This window comes from Gopherus evgoodei, chromosome 14 (genome assembly GCF_007399415.2).
Source record: "Gopherus evgoodei ecotype Sinaloan lineage chromosome 14, rGopEvg1_v1.p, whole genome shotgun sequence".
Classification (NCBI taxonomy): Eukaryota; Metazoa; Chordata; order Testudines; family Testudinidae; genus Gopherus; species Gopherus evgoodei.
Genome location: NC_044335.1, coordinates 10,735,980 through 10,761,079, shown reverse-complemented (window position 1 = coordinate 10,761,079; position 25,100 = coordinate 10,735,980). Strand labels below are relative to the sequence as shown.

Below are 25,100 nucleotides of genomic sequence, written 5' to 3'. Positions count from 1 at the left end.
CACGAAGTGGTCTGCTTTCATGAGCATGATCCAGCCGCTGCGCCTGTCCCATGGAGCGCTTCATGGGTTTCTGATGGAAGGAGATCACAATTTATTTCCTTTTGTCTCCTCTCCCCTGTTTTCCATAATGGCACTGAGGATTGCATGTATTTATTACTGTTTCTGTATTTGCTCCCAAATCAATGCACAGCTGGTATTCTCATCGCTGTCATTTTATTATTATAATTACTCATTGTTTCTTAAGTGTCGACAGTGTGCTTGTATCAGTGCAAAAACATAACCAAAGTCATTATCCCTGCTCTATGGATATTTTTAATTGGCACACAAGGACAGTTAGAGAAATGTCCTCAGAATGCTGTAGCTGATTTAACTTAAGAATCTATTTATGGTAGTTCTAAAAGGTAGTTCTAAATGTATTTTTTAAGGTGTTTATAACAGAATGTCCGATGTATCTGTAATTTCCACTGCATGCATCCGATGAAGTGGGCTGTAGCCCACGAAAGCTTGTGCTCAAATAAATTTGTTAGTCTCTAAGGTGCCACAAGTACAGCTGTTCTTTTTGTGGATACAGACTAACACGGCTGCTACTCTGAAACCTGTTCTATGTTAGTTTAGCTCAGATTACACTCATCTTGTATAACCATCTATCTTGTTACCTGTATGATTCTCAGCACGGGGCAGTGTCTGAGGGTCTGAGATTGCAATTCATAAGTGAATAGGAGTTTTGCCATTGACTTAAATGGGAGAAAGATTGAGTCCTGAGACCCCTAGTTACCTTCTTCCTGAGGTATGCTTTGCTGGCTGACGCTACCGTGTATGTCCTTTGCTTTTCTTAGCACTGGGGTAGCCTTTATTTTACAACTGTAAGCTACCTGGGGCAGCTCCCGTATTTTTCTTATACATTTGTACAATGCCTAACACCATGGGGCTGAGGCCGTGAGTGCTAGTGCAGTACAAATAGCGCATAACAATAGCAACCACCGTTTAAATACTAACACTGTTTACTGACACATGGGAGCCATAAGTTCAGTTCCTAGTACTGGCCTTTCACACTCCTGAGGGGCAAGTGGTGCAGACACACCGGGACCAAATTCTACTTTCATGTTCAGGTGTCCTACTATGCTGCGACAAAGCAGTCAGGAAAAATCAACTTGACATACCAACATTGGGGTTTGTTTTCATGAGTTTCTCTGTGTTTCTGATGAAAGACAATCAAGATTTACTGCCAGGTTTAGCATCTATGTGCTTTGGTAGAACCCTCACTGACAGTTACGTGTTTATTACTGTCTCGAATATAACTGAGAACAGAATTTGCCCGAGAGCATTCAGGTAGGGTGACCAGATAGCACGTGTGAAAAATCAGGACAGGCGCAGAGTGGGTAATAGGAACCTATATAAAAAAAAGCCCCAAATATCAGGACATCTGGTCACTCTACATTCGGGTCCCAAGTGGGGTCAACAGAACTTTTTGCATTACTCTTAGCGACTCCCACTGAGACATTAAGACCTGGTACTGAGGCGCTCTGAAGGGAGCGTCAGTTACCCTCACTTACCTTTGAGGATGGTAGGGAAGATTTAAGACCTCTATGGTGGTCTAAGAAGCAGAGGACTCTGGGTAGGAAAAAAAAGAGACAAGGTGTGGCAGGGTAGGGGTAAACCCCCCTTTAAAGCCCTGCCAAAATGCTGGCTGCAGCCTGCTCTCTGGCCAGGAGGCCAGGTGTAGTGACGCAGGTATTCAGCAGGGAGCCCAGCTGCAAGCCCTAATGAAGGCTGGCTCAGAGGAACATACCGAGCTAAGTAGTGACAGCTGGGCTGGAGCAGGAAAGGGCTATAACAGCCCTGGGCAAACCTCAGTGAGGAGGCTAGCTTGGGAGGAGACAGGAGGGCAGTATCTCTGTCTTCTTGCCAACAAGGAAGCCTCAAGGGCCAGGAGATCCTGGGGAGGATCTGTGGGGCACTATTAGGGGATCTGGGAACTGCATGAGCACTGTAAATAAAGATACTTGGGTGATCCAACAAAGGAGTGAACAATCTTTATTATACCAGCCTAAACACAGGGTGCAGGCACAAAAGTGGGAAAGCCCGCACAGGACCCTGTGACACAAGGTTACAATTCCCATGTAAGAAAGCCTCAAATATATGTAAACAAGGGCTGGTAAATGTTACAAAAAGCCACTGTACTGAAGTTGCTCAAACACAGGCTCATCAAGAGAAGCTGCATGCTGATGATCCCGCACCATTACAGCCAATGAACTCTGTGTGCCATGTGCCATCTGGGTACACGGTTGGAGCCTTCACAAAAGCAGAGAGCTCATCGTTAGTCTCATTCCCTTAGTGGACAGGAAAGATGATGTTTGTGCCAGGGAGCAGAGAGCTCCCCAGAGGCACTTTGCTTTGTTGCTGTATTTAACTCTCCTTCCATAAATTCGTCTGCTTGGTTGTGCAGCAAAATTGAAATTTGTTTATGTTCATTCCAAGCAGCGATGAAAACCATTTAAAATTACACAAAGGAGATTGAATGGAAAGCTTTCATTGGTTAGACATGCTCTCTCCTCCTTGGAGTCCCACGTGATACAAGTACAGTAGCAACACTGGCGACTGGTGAAAACTCACCAGTTGCTTTCGATAACAGAATAAGTATTTGCAGTTATAATAACCTCACCCTGAATACTATAGGTTCTATTTCCCATTGCAAACACAGGGGGACACAAAAGGAATGGGTCACCAATATTTGGCCTCTTTATTTAAGGTTAGTTAACTGGCACCTTGTTTTGGCTATGACTATAGACTTATGTCATACCCATCAGCATTTGTAATACTGTCAAAATAACAATTTATAATCAAGTGGTTAAGTAACTGTTACTGTTTTTACTTGGTCACAAACATCTACAGAATAAAGGATGCTGGTTTTGGCCAGTTCCTAACCAGCATCCTACATTGGATTGAAAACTATTCATTACAGGATTCTTGAAGTATGATGTGATCTTTGCAGCAGTTCACATACTGCTAAGCATCAAACACATAACTTAACTAGCCCCAAAAGAGGATTTCTCCTAAAAAAATAATGTGAAAATTGAATAATTTTTTTTTAAAAAGTCCATTTATTTTAAATGTAATCTTTTAAAAATACAGAGAACCACAGTAATAGTCACCAATGAGTTTGTTGATTTGCCTTAAATTGTTGATAATTGTTGAACAAAAATCTCTGATGCTGTTTTATGAAGCAAGAAATTAACAACAACTAAGGCCCTGACCCTGCAACAAACTCCTTAGGAGAAGACTCCAAATAAAAGTCAATAGAAGGGGCTTTGTTTAAGTGCAGGATCAAAGCCAAAAAGAGAAGATGCTAAATGCATTTTGTCAGACTCCTCCTCACTCCCCTGCCCCCTATTCTACAAAATCAGCAATACTGAATACAATGCATTACATTGGCTTGTAAATAAAGTGCTAAATGGCAATTTATTCCATCACCATGTGTTGACAAGTAGTTCATTTTGCACCTTTGTTTCCAGTTAGATGGTCTGGAATGGCAACATTTAGAAGCCAATAATATTTTAGCAAACTTAACTATGGGAAGTCCTAAGGAGTCGTTAATGGCATTTTGAATGACCCTTTCAGTAGACTTGCTACATTCTCATGTGGCCTTCAAATTGTGCTAGAGAACTACAGACAGATGAAGGGTCCTTATTCTGGAAAGCATCCCTATTCAGCAAGAGGTCATGGGAACTTAAGCATATATTTAAAAGTTAAGTATGGGTTTAAGTGCTTTTCTAAATTGTGAAGAAAGGCATTCAGTAAGGAAAATCTGCCTGTAATATGCAGCAATTGGGCTTCCTTTTCTAAAATATTGCAGCATCATTCCCTGCTAATGTTAAAACTCATCTGTTATCCATCATGGGGATGGTACAGGTTCCCCTCAGCACAACAAAATGACAAATGTTCAAAATATTGGCCCCAAAAAGCTCTGTAATTTAAAGGTTTTTCCTCTTCTGCTTGATAAATCACTGTTATTTTCTGCTAGTTAAATAAGTGTAATTCAAGATATACTCTTTTCTCTAGCTGAGCAAAAATGATAGGGATTCTACATTTACTTTTTGGGAAAAGATTCTCACTTTCTCCCCCTCTCCCACCATGATAATCTTTTTTCCTTGGCTTTCAGAAAAGAAACAAACCATTCAGTGTCAGATTATAGACTCATGGAGACTCAGCTGCTAACAGAGCAGTAATCATGCTGGCCTAGCAAGAGACTGCTTATATGCATTTCCAGATGGAGTTATGGTAGGGTGTGCCGCATCTAAGGGAAGCATTGGTTAAATACAGTGTTTGACATCCAAGGATGAAAACTCTTTCCTGGGCCTGGGACTGGAGAAGTGGAATTGTGTACAGACCATCCCAGTAAAATTTCTCTTGATGGAATCAGTCCGTATTACTATCTCTTTTCCTGCTTCCTAGTCTGTTCAGGTGAGAGCTGTTCAGAGGCTGGAAAATTAGGCACCAGCTCTTCACCTTTCTCAAGAGCAGCTACTTTCTTGGCAGTTCTCTCTGCTTGGCTGATGGGTGACATGGAAGCTAACGATTACAGAACTTTGCCATTCTCCTCCATCATTTCCTTGTAAGGCAAGTAGCATTTTATCTCCACTGCAGGACCAGGATTATAGCTATGTAGTTGTTTCGTCCCACTAATCGTAAAAGAAGTGCAGGCACCTTCTTGTGTAGTGGTTGTGAAACCTGCATGAGAAACATTTTATATAGCTTAATATTTTGTGAATCTTTTCTGTTTTCATTCTGTGTGTTTGAGGGGTCCCTACCATTCCCATAAGAAACATCCTGTGCATTTTTGATTAAAAGGCAATAATTAGCATAATAAACTGATATGCACATGCAAGTTGTTCTAACCTCAATCATCAGTGGTTGAAATGTTCAAAAGCACCTCAGTGCCTTAGGATCTACGAAAAGGTTTCACAGATATGCATGGATGTTGGCAACAATAGCCAAAAGATTGGTCTTGGAATCTCCATTTTCAAAGTACGGGCCACCAGGAATTCTCATTCATATTTGAACACAGTCAGGTCAGTGTTTAAGCTTAGGGATATTACAGTTCAATTAGACAAGTGCTTTCAAGCTGATTTGATCCTCAAGATACTGCCACGCTAAAGAATAGAAACTGTGAACTTTATCATGAGATGTGACGGCTGAGTATTACCACAGCCCCTTTGGAACTGTGCACTGTTTGAGATACTCTATTCTCTCTCTCTCTTTTGGGGGGAGGGGAGGAAAGAGGGGAAAAGGAGAGCTAAGAGGAAAGCAATGGGTCATCATGATTGTTTACTGAGTTCTGAAGAGCATTTCTGAAGATTATTGTAATTGCTGTTTCAGAAAACAAACACTCTCAGGCTTGAAGTAATAGAGCATCCTAACAGGAAGGATTTCAGCAGGGTTTTCATACAAAGAAATGCAGGAGTATCAGAGACCCACTGTGAAGGGATCGTCCACCTTCTAAGCACTCCTTTTGTGGCCTGAGGTCACTGCAGATGGCCCGCCTCAGTTCTCTACTTTTCAGGGCTCTCTCAATGAAGCCCTCTCCTCTTTGGGGCTGGATTTATTTAAACAATTAACTCATTCCCAAAAGCAAGTTCTCAAATCTCCATCAAGTTCCTGTCTTTCTTGCTAAGAGCTCCCAGGCCTTCCCTCTCTGGAAATTTTACTCTCATACCTACAGGTTCTCTGCTGGAGTCCACTTGCTCCCAGCAGCCATTCCTTGCCTTGGCAAGGCTCCACTAAACTCTCTCACTCCAGCTTCACCCTGGTTCTCTTCCCCCACACCCCAGCTGCTCTTTACAGGGGAATCAGCGCCTCCATCCCCAGATGGTTCTACTGATTAAACCCCACATCCATCCCAGGTGTGGCAGCCAGGGCTAATTGGAACAGGGCTCACTGGCTCTGGCCCTTGCAGGGGCCCAGTACCTCAGTACCCCCACAAAGGGTCACATTCTATTCTAGATTAGATGGATGCATCCCCACTAGAAGAAGAGTCAAATTGGTCTATTAGATCCATTTTCATGCATCTTTTTCAATCACCGCTCTATTTTATATTCTGTCTTATGTTTGCACTCAAATATTTCCACTATCTCTAAGGCCTGGTGTCCTCTAAGAAGACATTAGATCTAAAATTTGCACCAAAGATGCTTGATTTATGCCCATTTATGGATATAAATTGGCAACAGAGGCAGGGGAGTTGTGGCGCAGAGGAGGCCAGCAGAGTAGGGAATAAGGATGGGCGATTTTGACTTCCATCAGGCAGGCAAATTTTTATAGCAGATGCAGCAATAGCATCATGGTGAAGTGGTGCAGCAGAAATAGGGCATTGAGAAAAGAAGGGAATTATGCTGTAAAGTGCATGTGCAAAAAATTGCACAGAAGAGAGGTCCTTGGTTATCAGTCTGATTTACAGGTTTGGACTGAATATAAAATTGAGAGCTGACCATATATCTGGCAGACATTGGTTCCCATTGGGAGAATGAGAAAGGCAGCACTAGACAGATGGGTTTCTGGGTGATGAATTTTGTTTTTTTTTTTTCCACGGAAAATAAGACAAAAATCATTTTAATAACAACTCCGCTCCCAAGTTGCTATTGAGCATGGGACTCTTAGATTAAAGGTCACCCATTTTCTTTAATGTGATGTCTCTTCTGTAAGATGCACGTGGTATCATGAAGAAACATCTCTGCAGTAGTTTGGAGAGACCCTTTATGAAGGTAACACAGGATATGTATACACTGCAGTTACAATTCCATGGCTGGCCCGTGCCAGCTGACTGGGGCTCACGCAGCTCGGGCTGTGGGGCTGTTTAATTGCAGGGTAGATATCCGGGTTCAGGCAGGAGGGGAGAGATCCCAGCGCTCAGGCTGCAGCCTCAGCCAGAATGCGTACACCTCAATGAAACAGCCTTGCAACCTGAGCTCCATGAGGCAGGTGGCACAGGCCAGCCATGGGCATCTAATTGCAGTGTAGACATACCCACAGTAAGAAAGGAAAGCTGCTGAGGGGCTGCAGATTCCCTCATAGGGCCATACGTGCATCATTCCAACAGCATTGGTGCCTGACTACTGCTGGCTATGCCAGTGCAGCTATTACAATGCCCAGTCTCTCGTAGCACACTGTTACCTGCTCCACTTTGTTCATTGCTGGGAAGGTCAGTGATCACAGGCTGTTAAACCGGGAGGGAAGGGAACTGAACCACTCAGTGTAGCCCCTGGCATTAAGAAAGCTTCTCTGCCAGCACTCTCCCAACCTCTTTATTTATTTATTTTTGTAATAAAGGTATCCAAATAATTGTTCCTGGTACAAATGGTAATAGTGCATTATGGAAATTAGTCCTAACCTCAAGTCCTTAGCCGTGGAGCACCAGGACGACAGGTTTTTGAGGAGAGTCTGCAATGCCCATGTGGCACGGAGTCCTTTTTGGGGAAACCTCATAGGGCAGGGAGGAGGAGCTGGCAGTGGTTGTGGGTGTGAGGGGAGCAGCAGGCCGCACCAGCCTGTTGAGCTATTTGTTTTCCTCCTGGGAACCACAGCTCTGGGTGGCCAGATTCTTGCTGGGTGCAAATGCTTCACCTGTCGTGCTTTACCTGCCAAACCAAGGCATTGCAGAGGTGGAGATAACTGAATTAGCCTTGATTATACAACGATCCTTCAGTGGTTTCATTTTCTTACTGTCAGTAGGTTTCCTTCTTCTCCAAGTAAAGGAGAGGAAACCACATTTTGGATTCCTTTACGCCAGAGGTAATCGATTATTTTTTGTCAAAAATTCTTGCTCAAGATTTAGCCAGGGTCCAGACTCCAGAGAAAATACTAAAAAACAATAATGACAAATAAATAAAAAAGATTTCGGGGTCTGTTCAAAAGCATCTGGTGATCCAGGTTTGGCCCACAGTCTGCCTATCGAGTACCCCTGCTTTACACAAACTTTGTAAAACTAATTTTGTTAATGAACCACTAGTGTCAGACCATGCATTATAAATGAGAAGAAGTGTTACTAGGACTTGACACATTGATCCAAAAGGCATGAAAGCTTCCCGATTAATTTCTTTGCACCTCTGCTTCTATTAAAGTAATACTGTTAAGTGATATGTCAACTTCCTGGAGGAACATTTTCTGAAAGAAATCACAAGCCTCAAATATATACAGTATATTTATGTCACAGAGATTTAGCTTGAGTTGCCACTCACATATTCTCTTTTCTTTGATGACAGTAATCTGTTCCTTCGTTATTTCAGCTAAAGCCGTTTCTGAAATTCAAATACTTGGACAGGAAGCTCAGCATGACAGAATGGAAACAAACTTTCCTGACAAGAGCAGTCCCCTCCCATCAGCCACAGGTTTTTTTCTCCTCTCCTTGAGTTCAGAAATAAAAATAAGAAGGAAATCCTTAATTTCGTAAAGATGGGTGGAAATTTTCAAATAGGGATGGGTGGAAAAATTAGATTTTGGTCCACGGTAGCTTTGGTAGCCCCCCACCCCACCCCCTTCAGAAGTAGAGCTGGGCAAATAAAAAAGAAAATTGGGTTGTTTGGTGGTTTTTGTTTTTTTTTCTCTCTGGGAGTTCAAGGGAAGGAGGGGAGAACATTCCACAAGAACCAAAACTGAACATTCCAATTTTTTTTTTGGCAAATCTTGAAAGTTGACAAAAACTTCCTTTTAGCTTAAACAAAATGTTTATTCTACCTGAAATGGCCCATTTGATTTCTAGTTCTGGGCAGTTTGAAAATAAAGCAAAGGAAATGGCTGCAGAAGGAGGAGGAGCTGCTGGTGTCACCTGCCTTATAACTTTCAGCCAGTTGGTTAGGGCATTTACTTGACATAGGGGAGACTCAAGTTTAATGAGAGAGATTGAGAGTGCTCTGTGTTAGACTACCCCATAGCACAGTGGGTTAGGGCACTCTCCTAATACATCAGGCAGAGGGGCAATTGAACTTGGGTTTCCGATATCATAGGTGAGTGCCCTAACAACTGGGCTAAAAGTCAAGGGCAGCTCCCATCTCAGTCATTTTCAGAAAGGTGCCCCAGGCCCAAGAAATGTTTTTTGGTCAGAATGATTTGGCAAATGATTATCAAATTCGCAAATAGTTTCAGATCAGCCAAACCCGCGTTTGTTTGGTAAATCAACTATTTGCTGAAAATATTTCACCCAGCTTTACTCAGGAAACCTGGTAACAAGTAGCAGGGCAAGGAGTCCTAGTAACTAGTAGCACTTACCTAAAGGGAGGTGTGAAATGCTAGACCAGTCAGCAGCCAGGCATCAAGGCTGGGAGTCAGGTGGTGTGGCCAGAAATGAAGCCTGCTTTGATTGGGGGCTCAGGGCTATTTTGTGCATGATGTTCATGGAGGCATCAGTTCTCCTTTGTTATTCAGCCACTCTTCTTAAGGCTTTTCCTCCACCTTCGTGTCCCGATGCACAGATTTGCTAGGTCAGACTCATCCCTGAGGTAACTCTGTGAATGGAGAGTTTACCCCAGAGATGAATCTGGCCCATGGCTTGTCTGTTTTAATTATTATTATTTTAAAGATGCTGAACTCTGGCGTAAGAGTATCTGAGATGGGAAATCTTGAACAGAGGATACCTTAAATAAAAGCAGCAACAGACTAGGAGAAGTAGCACTGCTTACGCCTACCTGTCGGCCAACACATATACCCTGCCCACTGATATGACAAAAATTTAGGACGTAGTCCATGTCTGAATTTGATCTTGACCCAGCTATTTGCTGTTACCTACTTTGAATATTTTTCTGGCGTGCCAAATGGTGTCTGTTAGAGCGTCAGCCTACCTCATCCCAGCACCTGATTATCTAGGCCTCAGTTTACCATCTTGCTCAACAACGTATTATACACACTCCACATACTGCAAATAAGCACAGTTGGGCAGAAACTGGATTTTCTCCTTCATAGGAAATTTCTTCCATTTTGAAACATGGTTCCTATTCTGAAACAAAACAGAAAACAAAACGTAACTGAAATCGTCTACCAAACAAATTCCAAAAATAATTCCAGGTTTTGGGTCAATCAAAATGGCTCATTTTGATAAAATCAAAGTGGTTAATTCCAATTTTGACCTTTTAAATGTTATATAATAAAAAAATTGAAACAAAAGGTCATTTTGAAGAACACCACAAACATTCCATTGCAAAAAGGGTGAGATAGCTTTTTTACCATAATATTCTGTTCCATTTCCCCCCCCACCCCCCCCACAAACAAATAGTCATCAGAACTAACATTTCTGCACAACATTTTGCTTTTGACCAATCAGCATTTTCTGACCACTTACAATTTCTGGAAAATTTACAATCATACCTACAAATAAGATTTCCTGGTTTGGAGGCTTGTTTATTGGAACATAAAACAAATAGTTTACATGGCTGTCCCAGGCACAAATATTTCCTCCTCTTGTCAGCAGGGTTCAAAATTTGTGCAGCCTTTCAGCCCTGCAGGCATAGTCCTTCCTGTTCCTGGGACACCAAGCTAAGTTCATAGGTTCCTTCTCTCATTCCTGCCACCAGTTGGCTCTCCCCCAACCAAGCACAGTCCTCATCCCACACCCAGACCACTTCCCAGTATTCCCTGCCACCAGGAGGGTCTCCAGGCCCCAGCTTGTCAAGTGCATGCTTGGGGCGACAAGCTGCGGGGGACGCTTTGCCGGCGCTGCGAGGGCAGCAGGCAGGCTGCCCTCGGCAGCTTGCCTGCGGAGGGTCCAGTGGTCCCGCAGCTTCGAAGTGGACCATCCGCAGGTAAGCCGCAGAAGGCAGCCTGCCTCCCATGCTTGAGATGGTAAAATTCCTAGAGCCACCCCTGGCTGCCGCCTATAGGTCATTCCCACTGGTTGGGAAGCAACTTCTCTTATAAAATTGTACCACTTCCAGGCTGCTGTCATATGACTCTTGGACACCCGATTCATGCACCATTCATAGTCAGCTGTGGACATTAACCCTTTACAGGCCCAGTTTGCCCTGAAACGGGGTCCTCCTTAGCATTATTTTTAGTTAGACACAGACTTCAACACTGATAAAGAGGACTCTGCCACTAACAATGGAAAGTTATGTCTGTATCAGAAGCCTAAAGGTCATTACAATTCTTCCCACAGTGTCTTTGGCCAAAGGGTCAGTTCATTTCAGAGGGAACCTCCTCTTCCATTATTAACTCTGTGGCTGAGGAACAAAGACAGATACAATGACAATAAAGGAGAGAGGCCCCAGAGCTGCATTACAAACCGATTCATCAGGAAGCAGAGCATGCCTTGCCTCACAAATTTGCCTGCCGTTTTTGTCTGCTGCGTTATTTTTCCACTGCTTTCACGTTGCAGATTTTCAGGGTTCTTCTTGCAGTGATGCAGCGGCAATTTGTTCAGGCATGATTCCGCTTATCATTAATGGCAGTTACCTAAATGCCCAACAAGTTGATATGCAATTGCCGAAGGGTCTAGAGCCTAAACACCACAGGGTGACTTCCCTGCGTCCACTTTGAATATTCACAACTGTACTTCCAAGGGCTCTCACAGCTCCTCTCTGCAGCAAGGCTCGCATCTCAGCTCTGGTTCTTGATGTGCTGAACAGCCATACAGATTCCACACTGTGAATTACAGCAGTCTGGGCATCAAACTATAGTCTCTTTGGCTCAGTAGGAAAAATCCAAAAATGTAAGAGTCAACCTGCAGAACCCAGACACTCACAACAGAGTTAACACTGGAGATAATAAAATCTGCAGGATGTTTATGTTGGGAAATAGCTAGTCCTCACCTCCCTCTCTCTCTCTCTCTCTCTCTCGGGAGAGGTCCCCCAAGCAGAGCACATGGACATCTCACCACGAAACCCCACAGGACTGGGGCTTGGCAGAAATGAGTCGATTTGCTTCAACCCCAGCCAACAAGATTTTAAATGACAAAGGAATAAGACAAGGGGGGACTATTCTATTGGATCTGAGTTGCAGAGGTACTACGCACCTCCAGCTCCAGCTGAAGCCAAGCGGGACTGCAGGTACTCAGCACCTCTGGCATATCAGGCCCTGGCAGTTCTCTCTTAATTCAACTAACATAATTGTTCTGATCTGATCTCTCATTGGAAGCTTTTTCCTTCAAAATGGCTCTCTCCCCTCTTGCCTGGTTTATTCTGCGACACCACTGGTCACTTCAGAATCCCTTCCATGGCTTTGAGTTGAGATATCCTGGATATCAGACTGCTGCCACTGATGATTGAACATGTAGGAAGGGCATGCTGATTAACAGAGCCCCAATCTCTACTGTACTTAACTGTCCATTTTTGCACCTTCCTCTGAAGCATTTGGAACAGGCCACTGTCCAGGACAGGATACTGGCCTGAGATGAACATTGACCCGATCTAGTCTGGAAATGTCTTATTTTCCTTGTGAGCATGCTCACTATCTACCACACCTATAAAGGAAAAATGACAGTGCAAGGTGTGAAAGGTGAGATAAACCACCGAACAGTCCAAGCAGCAACTGTGTTCATTTTTAACCATGTCTGGTTGCAGGATGTGGTACCTTCATTAAACAGAGGTCTGGAAATCAAATCATAACAGCCTTCTCCAGTCCATGTTTCTGGTGCAAGTGTATCATTTCCAGAATCCAAAAGCTCCACTGTTGGGACCATTACTTCTAGGAGTGGTGTCAAAGGGCCATGTGCTGGCCACAGAGAAACTGCCAGACGTCTCTAGGTGGAGGGGTGCAGATTTGACTGTCTAGTTGTGACTTGCAGAACAGCAATCAGCCCTCCCTGTGTTAAGTCCCTGCTATAGGCTAAGCTTGTGCTTACATGCGCTTGTGTAAAGGTTCTCTCATGTCCTTCCACACTGGAGTGCTCTTCAAGCTCTTGCTCACGGTCACTTTCCCTGATTATGAGAATCTGATCTGGCTTCCAGTTGTTTACATTTCCTGTGCATCTTTTACATAATCCTGCAGACCAGCCCCAGGCAATCTGACTCACAAAAAGAGAAATAACCACATTATATTTAACATAATTAAAATATTAACTGCAGATCCAAAAATGTGCTGAATGCTTCAGAAAATGGTTGGAGAGTTGGCAAGCCTGGGCAGCTTGCTGGCTGCAGGTTCTGGCTGATATTTAGGTGTGTGCGCTACTTCAGGAGTTGCTGCAGCATGTGGGAACTGCTTCCATTCTGTGTGGTAGTCTTCTTAGCTCCCAAATAGCCAATCCACAAAAAAGAAAAAAACGATTTGAGTAAAGGTGAAGAGCTCTGAGGGCTTTCACATGGTTCTTATTGCCAAGTCGACCATTCCCTTGATATTTATGACTTCAGGACATCTGTCTTACGTTGGTTCCATTTAAAATTTTTCTCTCTCTCAGTCGGACGGTGCAAAATCTGAGAACTGCACGCAGTAAGAAAATATTAGGCAATTAAATCAGTTTCCTTAGAACTATATGTGCCTTATTACAAATATTTAGACCAATAAAGTTAGAAGACATATCAAAGTCTGCAGTGGAGGATTGGTCTTACCCGCCCTAAAATTAGTCTTCCATTTCCAGCCTTCATCCTCTGTGTCCATATTTCAGGGAGTTTTAACTTAAATTTAAAGGACTAAATCTTGAGTCTGGCTAAGCAGTGCCCAGTACACGACCTGAGGGGCTGGAGGAAGATGCTACATTTATACCCCCTGTTCCTAGTGGACAGGCAGGCTCCAGTGTAACCCCAGCATAATTTTGAGCAGCCTCAAGGCTGCTCTAAATTATGTCAGCTAGAATGGCCTCCTAGGGGCTGCTACATTTTCACATAAAAGAAAACAAACACTTGAGTTAACTCTCTGCCCTCCCTGCATTATCAAAGTTTCCTCCAATCCAAAGCAAAGCCAAGCTCACAGTACAGACTTCCCTGTCTCAGTTTGTCGTTCTCCTGCTCCTGTTGCTCTTCAGTCCTCATCTCCTGCCTTTTGTGGGCCAAGCTCTCCAATTCCATCGCACCACTGTACCTTTGCTTTTCCTGGTGCCAGCTGTTTTCTGACAGCAGCCCTCTATAACACTACGGTCAATAACTTTGCTTTTACTCCCCCCACTAAGCATACTGATTTCTTCTAATTATTCTTCAAAACTAAAATGAACCGAAACTCATCCCATGTGCAAAGCTAAGAACCAGGCAATAAGACATAGTTATCAAGTTAACTCAAGTCAACACCCTTTGGAGACCTCAAGGTTGTAGAGTGGATGCCTCATTATCCCATCCAAGCTTAATGCTTTGTCAAACCCCTCTTCTTCTTCCTTGCTAGACCCACCTCCTGTTTCTTCATTAGAGAAATATAAGTGGGGTCTGAACACTGGAACTGTTCCTTCTGGCTACCATTAATTAAAAAGCCCAAGAGTAACAGGCAAGAGTAAACAGGGATATTGCAATCAACTTTGGGAGGAACACTATCAACTGCACAACTCCTAATAGCTACTGGTTCCCCTTTCTGAGAGTCCTTGTAAACTCCTCTGCTGTCGGCTTTGAAGACAATCCGTGGGGAGTAAGTAAACATTGTTAGAGATGCACCAAATTTGGGATGAGGTTTATTTCCTAGGCTTGCCTCGATTTCCTGGTTTCAGACAAAGATGCTACAGTGATGTTATGCTAGAGGTGGTCAGAGAAACATGTGGGTGATGTCTAAATCCTGAATGAAATGCAGCGGCGTCAGCAACCTGCCAAGACATCCTCTAAAATCAGTTGGCTCATCTAATCTCCACTTACATGCTTGAAAAACTCCCAGGACAATGGGAATTGCTCAAGCAGTGGTGCATAAGAGTGTAGGCAAGCACAAGGATAGCTTGCTGAAAATTGCCCTGACCCGCACAGTAGCTTCCATCCCACTACGGAGAATCTGATTTGCAGCCTTAGGAATGAGAGGAGCTAATTTTGTAAATGTTCACATTCCTATTACAATGGCTGTCACGAAGAAGGGCTAAATGCCATTTTCTGCTGCATCTGTTATAGCTTTAAAATCATCATAATAGCAGACCCACTGTGTGTCTTTTCCGTTATCACTTCTGGCTCGATAACAAGGAAAAGTTGCAATGCCTCACAGTTTTATTTTCATCATGCTTCTTATTTTCAAATATATCATTGGAAAAAAAACAGCCCACGAGATTCCTGCATTCTGGTGGCAGTTAAAAGGTTGCCATGCTGTGGTTCCCCTCAGGTGCTGTGCCTCATTGCTGTTTCCTGGTCTTCACTCAGCATATACTTCCAGACTGAAATTCACAAAATCTATCTAGTCTAGACAACATAAGAACGCCCATACTGGGTCAGACCAAAGGTCCATCTAGTCCAGTATCCTGTCTTCCAGTGGCCAATGCCAGGTGCCCCAGAACGAATGAACAGAACATGTAATCATCAAGTGATCCATCTCCTATTGCTCATTCCCAGCTTCTGACAAACAGAGGCTAGCAACAGCATCCTTGCCTGTTCTGGCTAATAGCCATTAATGGACCTATCCTCCATGAATTTGTCTAGTTCTTTTTTGAACTCTGTTATAGTCTTGGCCTTCACAACATCCTCTGGCATAGAGTTCCACAGGGTGACTGTGTGTTGTGTGAAAAAATACTTCCTTTTGTTTGTTTTAAACCTGCTGCCTATTAATTTTAGTTGGTGACTCCTAATTCTTGTGTTATGAGGAGTAAATAACACTTCCTTATTTACTTTCTCCACACCAGTCATGATCTTATAAACCTCAATCATATCCCCCCTTAGTCTTCCTTTTCCAAGCTGAAACATCCCAGTCTTATTAATCTCTCTTCCTACAGAAGCCGTTCCATACCCCTAATAATTTTTGTTGCCCTTTTCTGAACCTTTTCCAAATTCCAATATATCTTTTTTCATAGAATATCAGGGTTGGAAAGGACCTTGGGGCGCGGGGGGTGGGGGGAAGAGGGGGTCATCTAGTCCAACCCCCTGCTCAAAGCAGGACCAATCCGTAGCTAAATCATGGGATTTGAGATGGGGCAACCACATCTGCACGCAGTATTCAAGATGTGGACATACCATGGATTTATATAGAGGCAACATGATATTTTCTATCTTACTATCTATCCCTTTCTTAATGATTCACAACATTCTGTTCGCTTTTTTGACTGCCGCTGCACATTGAGTGGATGTTTTCAGAGAACTATCCACAATGATTCCAAGATCTCTTTCTTGAGTGGTAACAGCTAATTTAGACTCCATAATTTTATATGTATAGTTGGGATTATGTTTTCCAAAGTGCATTACTTTGCATTTATCAACATTGAATTTCATCTGCCGTTTTGTTGCCCAGTCACCCATGTGATTCCCAGCTCACATACACATACCTGCACAAACTCTGCTCCAGCTAACATGCTAAAAATAGCAGTGTAGTCAGGGTAGCATGGGCAGTGGGTACGTAGCTGAGCAGCTAGCCTGAGCCTCCACCCATGCTAGTGGGGCTGTTTGACCAATCTGTTCTTAAAAACCTCCAGTGATAGGGATTCCAACACCTCCTTTGGCAAGGCATTCCTGTCTTTAACACCTTATAGTCAGAAAGTTTTTCCTGATATCTAACCAAGCCTCTCTTGTTGCATGTTAAGCCAATTACTTCTTGTCCTGCATTCAGTGAACATGGAGAACAATTGATCATTTTCCTCTTTGTAACAGCACTTAACATAGTTGAAGTCTTCTTTTCCTCAAAGACTCATCAGTCTTCCAGTGATCACAAAAGTGGTAGACCACATTTGTCCAATGAACAAGAAAGAAACAAGAGATTAACATCTTAAGGTGTGGGACATTCCATAGCGGAACAGAGAAAAATCCAGTTATTTATTAGAAACATTTCATTTGCTTCTGATCTGCTGGTTGAATAAGGGTGTTCATTCAGTGCAGTGGTAAACCGGAAAACCCATTTAACACTGAGAAAGATGAGAAAGCTTCCATCAATTAGCTTTTAAATTTCTTCTTTTCTCCTGATTTTACCTGTCATTACATTTTCACTCTATGATGTAACTATATTTCAAGTGGCACTGATCATACTCAAAGAACGTGACTCCTGAGTTACAAGTTGAATCACAAACTGAGTCTTTTCGGTCAAATAGTGAAATTAGCAGGTATCTCCTCAACCTCCCTTAATGACAGGTGAACAAATTGTGCCCATACTCACGTAGCAAGTTTTGAGCGTTTTAACTGTTTATTTCATGTGCTTGTACGATACAGAAGAAAAAAAAAAAAGGTGTTTTTACATCCATTGTTCAGTTCTGCTAACTAATGTGACAAAGTATTTAACTTTTCTGTTTAAATTTCATCGGCAATATCAATATTTAATACCAATATTTTGAAAATTAAATGAAAAAGAAGAATGAGTTCTTCCCCTCTCTGTATTGAATATTTTTTTCAAAATTATTTCCTGTTTTCTTGGAAATCCCCACCTTTACACTGAGATTTATGTATTTGCACCCTGTCAACTTGTTTTTAAAACCCATTAAAATACCATATTTAGTTTTCTTCTCCGCTAGTCACAAAGCAAATTATTGTCATTTTATTATTCCAGAGACCAATGGCTCAGAAATGTTCATATACTCATTGTTCCACACTGTCATTTAAATTGCAAAGGATTGTTGAAAAAGATATGCAAATCATCTTATAATTTGCACTCTCATGACATGGCTGGGTGACGGATAAAAGCATCACTCTTGGGAATTAGTATATTGGTGTCCAAATGCACATCTCAACAATGTCATCAATATCCTTGTTTATGGAGCTGTGCTATCATCTTTCATGGTAATGGCTGGCAGAAGCCTGTCATTATTCAATCTTTATTGTTCCATGCAAAGCTTGGCTATAAACAAAATGAACAGTCATGTGAAGACAAAATATTGAAAATGTCTGAACCAGTTGCCCACTGAAGCATTATCTGCATGCTCCTGTGGTTTTGCTGGATGAAATGGCTTTGCATTTTCCCGTCTCCCCCAATTTCCTTAAGGAACATATCAGTGTGATAGCTGTTGGCGGTTTTCTTAAGTACTACATGCCAAACAACCTAGCCTCATATGTAAAAATCTGAGCCAGTTCATACAAACAGATGTGTTCTATAGTAGTTAGGGGAGGACAGTTCATTTTCAGGAGAGTATCTTATTAATTGATTATTATTATTGATTTGTATTAGCATAGCACCTAGGAGCCCTGCTTATGGGCCAGCACCCCATTGTGCTAGGCACTGCACAAAGACAGTCCCTCCCTGTGGTTTCAGCACAGAATTGGGATCCAGGAAGTCCCCTCCTGGGAGCTCATCCTAGCTCTGTCACGAACTTCCTCTCTGACTTTCAGCAAGCCGCCTCTAAATATTCCAAAATGGCCAATGGTTTTAGGTGCTTAACTTGAGACCATGTGGGCCTGATTCGCACAAAAGTGCTGCGTATCCAGTTTGTCTGCTGAAGTCATTAGGAGCTGCAGTTGCTCAGCACCTCTGAAAGTCAGTCCCACGGTGTCTCATGTTGGGCACCCAAAAAATCAGCAGTCACTTGTAAAAGTGTCTCTTTTAACCTTTCAGTGCCTCGATTTCCGCATTGATAGACTGGAACTAAACACTCACTTACCACACAGGCGTGGTGTAAATTAATGAGTTTTTATAAACCACTTAAAAGCTGGAAAGAGCTGTGCAGGTGTTAGGTGTTGTTGCAGCACTTATTATTATGGTCTACCGACCTCGGGTACTTACGGGGCCCGCATTACACCAGCATTTGAGCACTTATTCCCCACAATCTCCCATGTGAGAGAGAAGTGCCATCATCTGCAGGGGTAACAAGCAGAGAGAGAAAGTGACTTGCCCAATCTCACACTGGAAACGTGACAGAGCAGGAAACTGAATCTCAGTCTTGTGTGTTACGAGGTAGTGTAGCACCCCTTGGGCCATCCTGACTCACAACTCTTGTTGTTTGCTAGCACAAGGCTCCTTGCTTTCACTTCACTTCCAGTTTGATCCCTTCATAGGCCAAGGAAGAAAGTGAACTCCCAAGTCCAACATAACATTTAAAACTACAGCCTCCCCCTCTCTCACACAGGTGCTTGTGTTGGAGTAAGAGCCTGGCAGAGGACGCTATCATTGAGGAAACATAAGACAGTCTGTTGTGGAGGGAAGGGGAGTTATGAGGTCAACACCTCCCTTGGGCAGGGGGGAGGGCTGTTGGGAATCACATCAAAAAGTGAGCATCCCTGGCCAGGATGGGAGCATGGCCAAGGCAGACTGGGGATGCACAAATTCAGTACATCTCCTCCACCAGAGCTTAAACTCCATGGAACTAGCCCCCGATGGACTCCTTGAAGGGGGGCCTCAAGAGAGTCACTCAGATACCAGGTGCTTGGAGTCAGTGGTGATGGGTGAGATACAAAGCCAAGAAAGGTCCCCCCCTGCAATACAAAAAGCTATGCTGGCACATACCCTGTTCAGCATCCGTGGATCTGGTGCCCCTACTTTAAGGATTCCAATTATTTCATTTCCCTATCTTGCACTATAGTGCTTGGTGACTAAATCAAATGCTCTTTTAGCTGGAATAACCACCATACTTCCCTCCACCTTACTAAGCCTTTTCTTTTAACCAGCAGCTTTGTTTTGTTTTTGCCTCTCAGATGAGATGGAGCAGTCCCCTGCAATGCATTCTGAATATCTGGTCTCAGGGATTAGAACTCCGCCTGTGAGAAGGAACAGCAAGCTGGCAACACTGGGCAGGATCTTCAAACCATGGAAGTGGAGGAAAAAGAAAAACGAGAAACTAAAGCAAACATCAGCAGGTATGGGAAGAGCAACAGCTTGATTCAGTGCAAGGAAAAGTCCACCCTGTGAAGAAAAATGAGCAGAGTTTGCTGAAGTAGAGTTTGCTGATAAGCTGTTTCTAAATGGAAGTGTAAGAATCTGGCCTGTCAGAGTCAGACATTTTAAGGTCAGAAGGAACCATTAGGATTTGACCTCTTGGTCACGGGATTTCTACCAATCCAGTCAGCAAAGAGCAAAATCCAAAACTTGATTTATCAGGCTGTCCACTGTCTCAACGCCCCGCTTCTGCCCTTCACTGATCTTTGTAAGGGACAAAGATGCCGCAGCATTAGCAGGGGCTGCTAATTTAAAGGCCAGACTGTGATACCTTACATTGAATAGTACCTTAGATATGAATAGTGCCATTGAAGTCAGAGGACCACTCGTGGAGTTAGATACCCTCACTCATTTTCAGTAGCACCTAATTCTGGCCCTTCTGGTAAAGCCAAGTGCAGAAGGGATTTCATTACTATTCCTTCCAATCTACCTAAAATCCCCAGAAAAGCTAAGAGAACATTCCATGAGTACTTGGAATTAGCCCCTCATCAGATGCATCTCAAAGTAATTACCAGCTGCTGGGCTCTTCGTGGCCTTTGTGAAATAAGTCAATGGTATCAATCTAGGTCCACAACTTCATAATTGATCCCTGTGTTGGCACTTAGAGAGGTAATGGACTAACATGAGCTCAAGTACTTCCAAGAGATAGGTTCTCCAGCTCAGGGTTAATGCACATCAGAGGGACAGTGTGAGGAAGCCTACACTGCGACAGCTCTGTGGCTATATGGTGGTATTAATCTGGCCCCTTGCATTCAGAATTCAATAACAAAAACAAGAACACTAGGTTAAATACTGAAAAAAAGTGTATTACTCAGATAAATTACTTAACATAAATATTAAAATGCATTAAATAATGCCTCTGAGTAATAGTATATGACCAGCTCTACTTCCTATAGCTTAGGTCACATCTCCCAAAGCTTTGCATCTAAATGGTAGCCATACACCACATAATTGAGGTTTCTGGTCGCTGGTGATGATTTTTTCAATTTTCTAAACATGGATTTTTGTACATGTACATTGTATTTAAACTTATTTTTAAATTCTTGTTTTTGGGCAGGGAATTTATCAGGAACTCTAAACATAGCATATTATTCAACTGTATTAGTCACCAGTGACAGATATAATCGAAAATGAATGTTATGATCAGAAAGAGAAAACACATTTTTCCTGTTTCGGCCAAAGCAAAACAGGAAAATCATCTTTTGACCCAGACACCTTTAGTTTACCACCAACAGGGCATAGAAATGAATCCTAGCAATTCTTGATACAACTAATTCAGTAAATTCAGTGGCAGTCAAATGACTACGGGGTGTCTTCTCTGTAACATGCAAACTTAAATGAAGTTTGCAGTCATGTCACTCCTCAGGGACTTTCTGTGCATGAGAATAGTTGCTAGAAACACGACTCCATGTTTTGTTCTGCCTTTCTGGGAGGTGGGAGGGGGGTCACACTGACATTATGGAAAACGACAAGAGGGAGTTACTCTGACTGGTAGGGCTGGACTCTTAACCAGAAAACTCTACAGAATGTAAATATTCCTTCCTGAAAGTGTCAGCCACTGTGTTAAAGATATGCCCAGCAGACCACAGTGTGAGGGAGAGTGTCTGCTCTCTCGAATCTCTGAAGACACCCCCAGAGTACAGCACTCAGAAACAAGAGTCACTTGTCTTTTCCTGAGATTCTAAGGAGTGACTCCTTGTACCCGTGCATGAGCTGATGCAAACTGGCTGGGCACATGGGTGCTCTGTGCGGATCATATGAGAAGGAACACGCTCTGCAAGGCTGCTCCACGCTTGCTACCGCACCATCGAGAGTATAGTATCTACCACATGTTGTGCATTCCTGCGCCTTGGTAGGAATGACTGCTGCATCTTGTTAGCCTTGAATCCGTTTGCCAGCCTTTCACTCATCCCCTGAAATAACTTTTTTACTCTAAGATAGAGAGAGCCTCCTCTCTGGGGACTAGGGAGCATGAATCCCTGGTGTGAAATGTTGCACATTTCCTGTGTGGGCTCCAAGCATCCCTCTTCCCACACTGTGCAGAGCAGAACCATTCCAATTCCATTGCATGAGGACTCTACTTCTTCTGCCGAAGAGGATGAGTGCAGGACTTGCCCCTGACCGTGGAAGCTAAAGTGCTATCAGGAGAGAGGACACACTGATATTGCCACCATTCTCAACACCATGCAGCTGCATTTCTCTGGTGGTTTGATAAATCTAGAAAAGGAAACACTGAGTTAAATCAGATTCACTCCTCTCTTAAACTTAGCAAATTCCTCTGCTACATAGAAGGGGCTGATTCACAGAATGGAAGGTAGTTAGAGATATAGGAAACAGCAAGAGAGAGATTGGAAACCCCCTTTTTCATTCTGCGAATAGAATTAGCTGGTGATTTACTAGACAAATTCCTAAGCAAGGAGGGCACATATAGGCCTCGGCTTTGTGGATGAAGATCAGTCAGGTGCGATAATATATTCAACAAATAATACAAATTACATGGTACAAGAGAGGTGCACATTGGTTAGTGGGCAATAAAGCTTGGTAGGGATGGTTTCATTGTCTTGCCCCTGCAAATCAGTCACACACATTAACTTTTTTTCCTACTGCTTTGTACAGGGAGGTCTGAACCCAAATCAGGACCTGAACATCTCCCGAATTTGGGGAAAGTTTAGACTGAAAACCAGACCGCTGGCACCTATGTGTAATGGGTCCAATCAAAGACCTGGTCTGCAACATGCTTGGACTTTGGATCTGGATATGAACATGATTGTTCAAACCCCTTTTGGAAGTTTGATCTTTTCAGCATCCTGCACCTTGGCTAGCAATACTACCAGTGCTCTAGAAATGAAAACACACTGAACTGGCCAGCTGGTCACAAACCACACTTTCCCCCTAAAACTCCAACTGTGTAGTCCTCCTCTGGTCAGCTCACTACATGTGGGACTAGAGAGCACCCACCTGTTGCAGCTTTCATATTGAGTTCTCTCATGTGTCTACTTCCATCCATTGTTTGCTCTGATTTTCTGTGTTATGCTATCACTTTCTGCAGTGTTAGAGAAGAAGATTACTGCAAGGCCAGGTCGGGATGAACTCATTAAGAAAGGTCTTCTGGAGATGATGGAACAAGGCAAGTAAACTCCGTCTTCATTTTTTATTGTTGTCCTTTACATGAGGGCTGGAAACGTGTGATGGCAAGAAATGATAAGAACCCACAGTCAGAAAAAATAAAAACCAAACCTGTGACCAGTTTGAACAGTCATTGGATCAGTTTCATACCTGGTGTCTCTCAACATATCCAGTGTGGTTTATGGTGTAACTCTATCTTGGGTGCCATTCCACTGTCAGGGGTTTACAGAAGACATGAATTCAACCATATTTTGTGCAATTGCTATAAGTCCTTCTACTCAGATTGCCAAGAAACTCAGTTAAGCTTATATGAATATGAACTCAGCTATACAGAACTATTCAGCAATGAAGCTAGCAAGTACAATCCATGAATTCAGATCTCCTAGAGTGAGATTAATCCATATTTTCTGCTGTCTTTCTGGTAAACCAAGTTTAGTACAAGGTATATTCTAATTATGAGTTCTTCATTCCTACAGAAGAGTGAGGCATCGAGTACAGTTATTTTTACAAGCTTACCTGAATATAAAACAAGTGTGAAGCAATGACTAAATGCAAGATGATAACTTGCCATACGTATGCAGGAAGGTTTGGGATTCTGTATGTTACTCGTCTAAGGCCCCCAAACAGATGCTTCTAAATGAACAAAAGACCTGTTCCTGAGAGAGTTTAGTATTCTATCAGGTTTGGTGTGCTCCCAGCATCACTTCTAACAGCCATTTTTTTTTCTCTAAAAAGATAGCTTTAAAAAAAAAAAAAAGAAAGAAAAAAAGAAAACCCTTTCCCTCTTGAGGCTGAGAACTTTGTAACAGATGGTGTTATGAAGGAAGAGGGGCCAGCTGAGTCAGTCCAATTGGAGAAGTGGAATATTTTATTGAAACTAATAGGAGCAATAATTATATTGCCCTTTTTAAAACAAAATTCCAAATCTATAAATAACTCTCATAATGACACTTGAGGCTGTGATGGAGAGTAACTGAACAGAAAGTGAGCATTTTAAACAGAGAAACCTGTCATAACTGCAGAAAAGCTATATGTATGATGCTTAAGTACAAGCTATAAACCTACATGGCCAACTTACTTTAAAATAGAAGTTTTTTTCATAATTTTGGCTGTTAAATATGAGGAGTTTTTCACTGAACTCTTTTGCTTTTAATTTTAGACCAATATTTGGTCTGGTAGCATATTGGTACTACTAGATAGATAAATCTAAGTCTGAGGGCTTCTCTACATGATGGGGTAACATGCTTTCCGGGGCTCTGATTTCTAAAGCATATTAACATATTGCACATTAATTGTTCCATGTAGACTCCACAGGTGTGCACAAAAGGTTCCCTAGTGCACTTTCAAGTAGTACTGAGCACTTTCAAATAGTTTAATTGGTCAGCGTAAATCCTGCTGATGCACTTTATGTGCAACGTTAGAGCGCTTTCAAAATTACACCTGTGCAGCGCATTAGCCCACCACATAGCAAAGCCCTGAGAAATCTACTAGGGGTGTGTATATGTACATGTGCACACACACACACACACACCACACGTGTACATGTGTATGTATATCTAGTGACTTCTCAGGGCTTGTCTCCATGGTTTTCAGTGATCTCTGAATTGGAAGACACTGGAAGTTATGGGTTTTTAAGAGAGCAGTACAGACAAATGATATAGAGCACATCAAAGTCAATAGCAGTAGGATTGGATCAGCTTTTCACTTGTCACTGAGAAGTGGTTCAATGGGGGCCATGTATTAAAATTTTAGCAAAAAGCAGATAAGCCTAGTTTAACAAACAGGAATGGGGTTTTTAAAGGTCAGTTGGAAATGGACTGGCTGGATATTTCCCTTCACACACACACTCCCCACCCCCCCTTTTTTTTTTTTTTTTAATTTCTCTTTGTTACAGTTACATGGAGCCTATAAAACCATCAGGCAAATTTATAATGCCACACAACTGTCTAGATGGGAGAGTGAGAGTTATGGGCAACCAAAGGACAACATAATATGCTCCATGTTATTTCCTTCCAACACAATGGATGTTTTGAATCTCAGAGGCTATTTTATGGCTTTATTAACATATGCCGTTTATTAACTGCTGTTAAAAATTGCCCAGGATCTTTTAA

At 42.6% G+C, this 25,100-nt stretch overlaps 1 protein-coding gene across 7 annotated transcripts in view; it reads left to right on the top strand.

Moving 5' to 3' along the window:
* Positions 1-25,100, top strand: part of PHACTR3 (phosphatase and actin regulator 3) — a 168,378-nt gene that overhangs the window by 69,225 nt on the left and 74,053 nt on the right. For 6 of the 7 annotated variants that reach the window (XM_030533758.1, XM_030533757.1, XM_030533754.1 and 3 more), the window contains exons 2-3: positions 19,623-19,784; positions 22,913-22,990. In XM_030533758.1, coding sequence (XP_030389618.1) covers positions 19,623-19,784; positions 22,913-22,990 — 240 coding nt within the window. Of the gene's footprint in view, positions 1-8,356; positions 8,379-19,622; positions 19,785-22,912; positions 22,991-25,100 lie in introns of those variants that run through there. The other variant, XM_030533755.1, reaches the window with a different exon arrangement.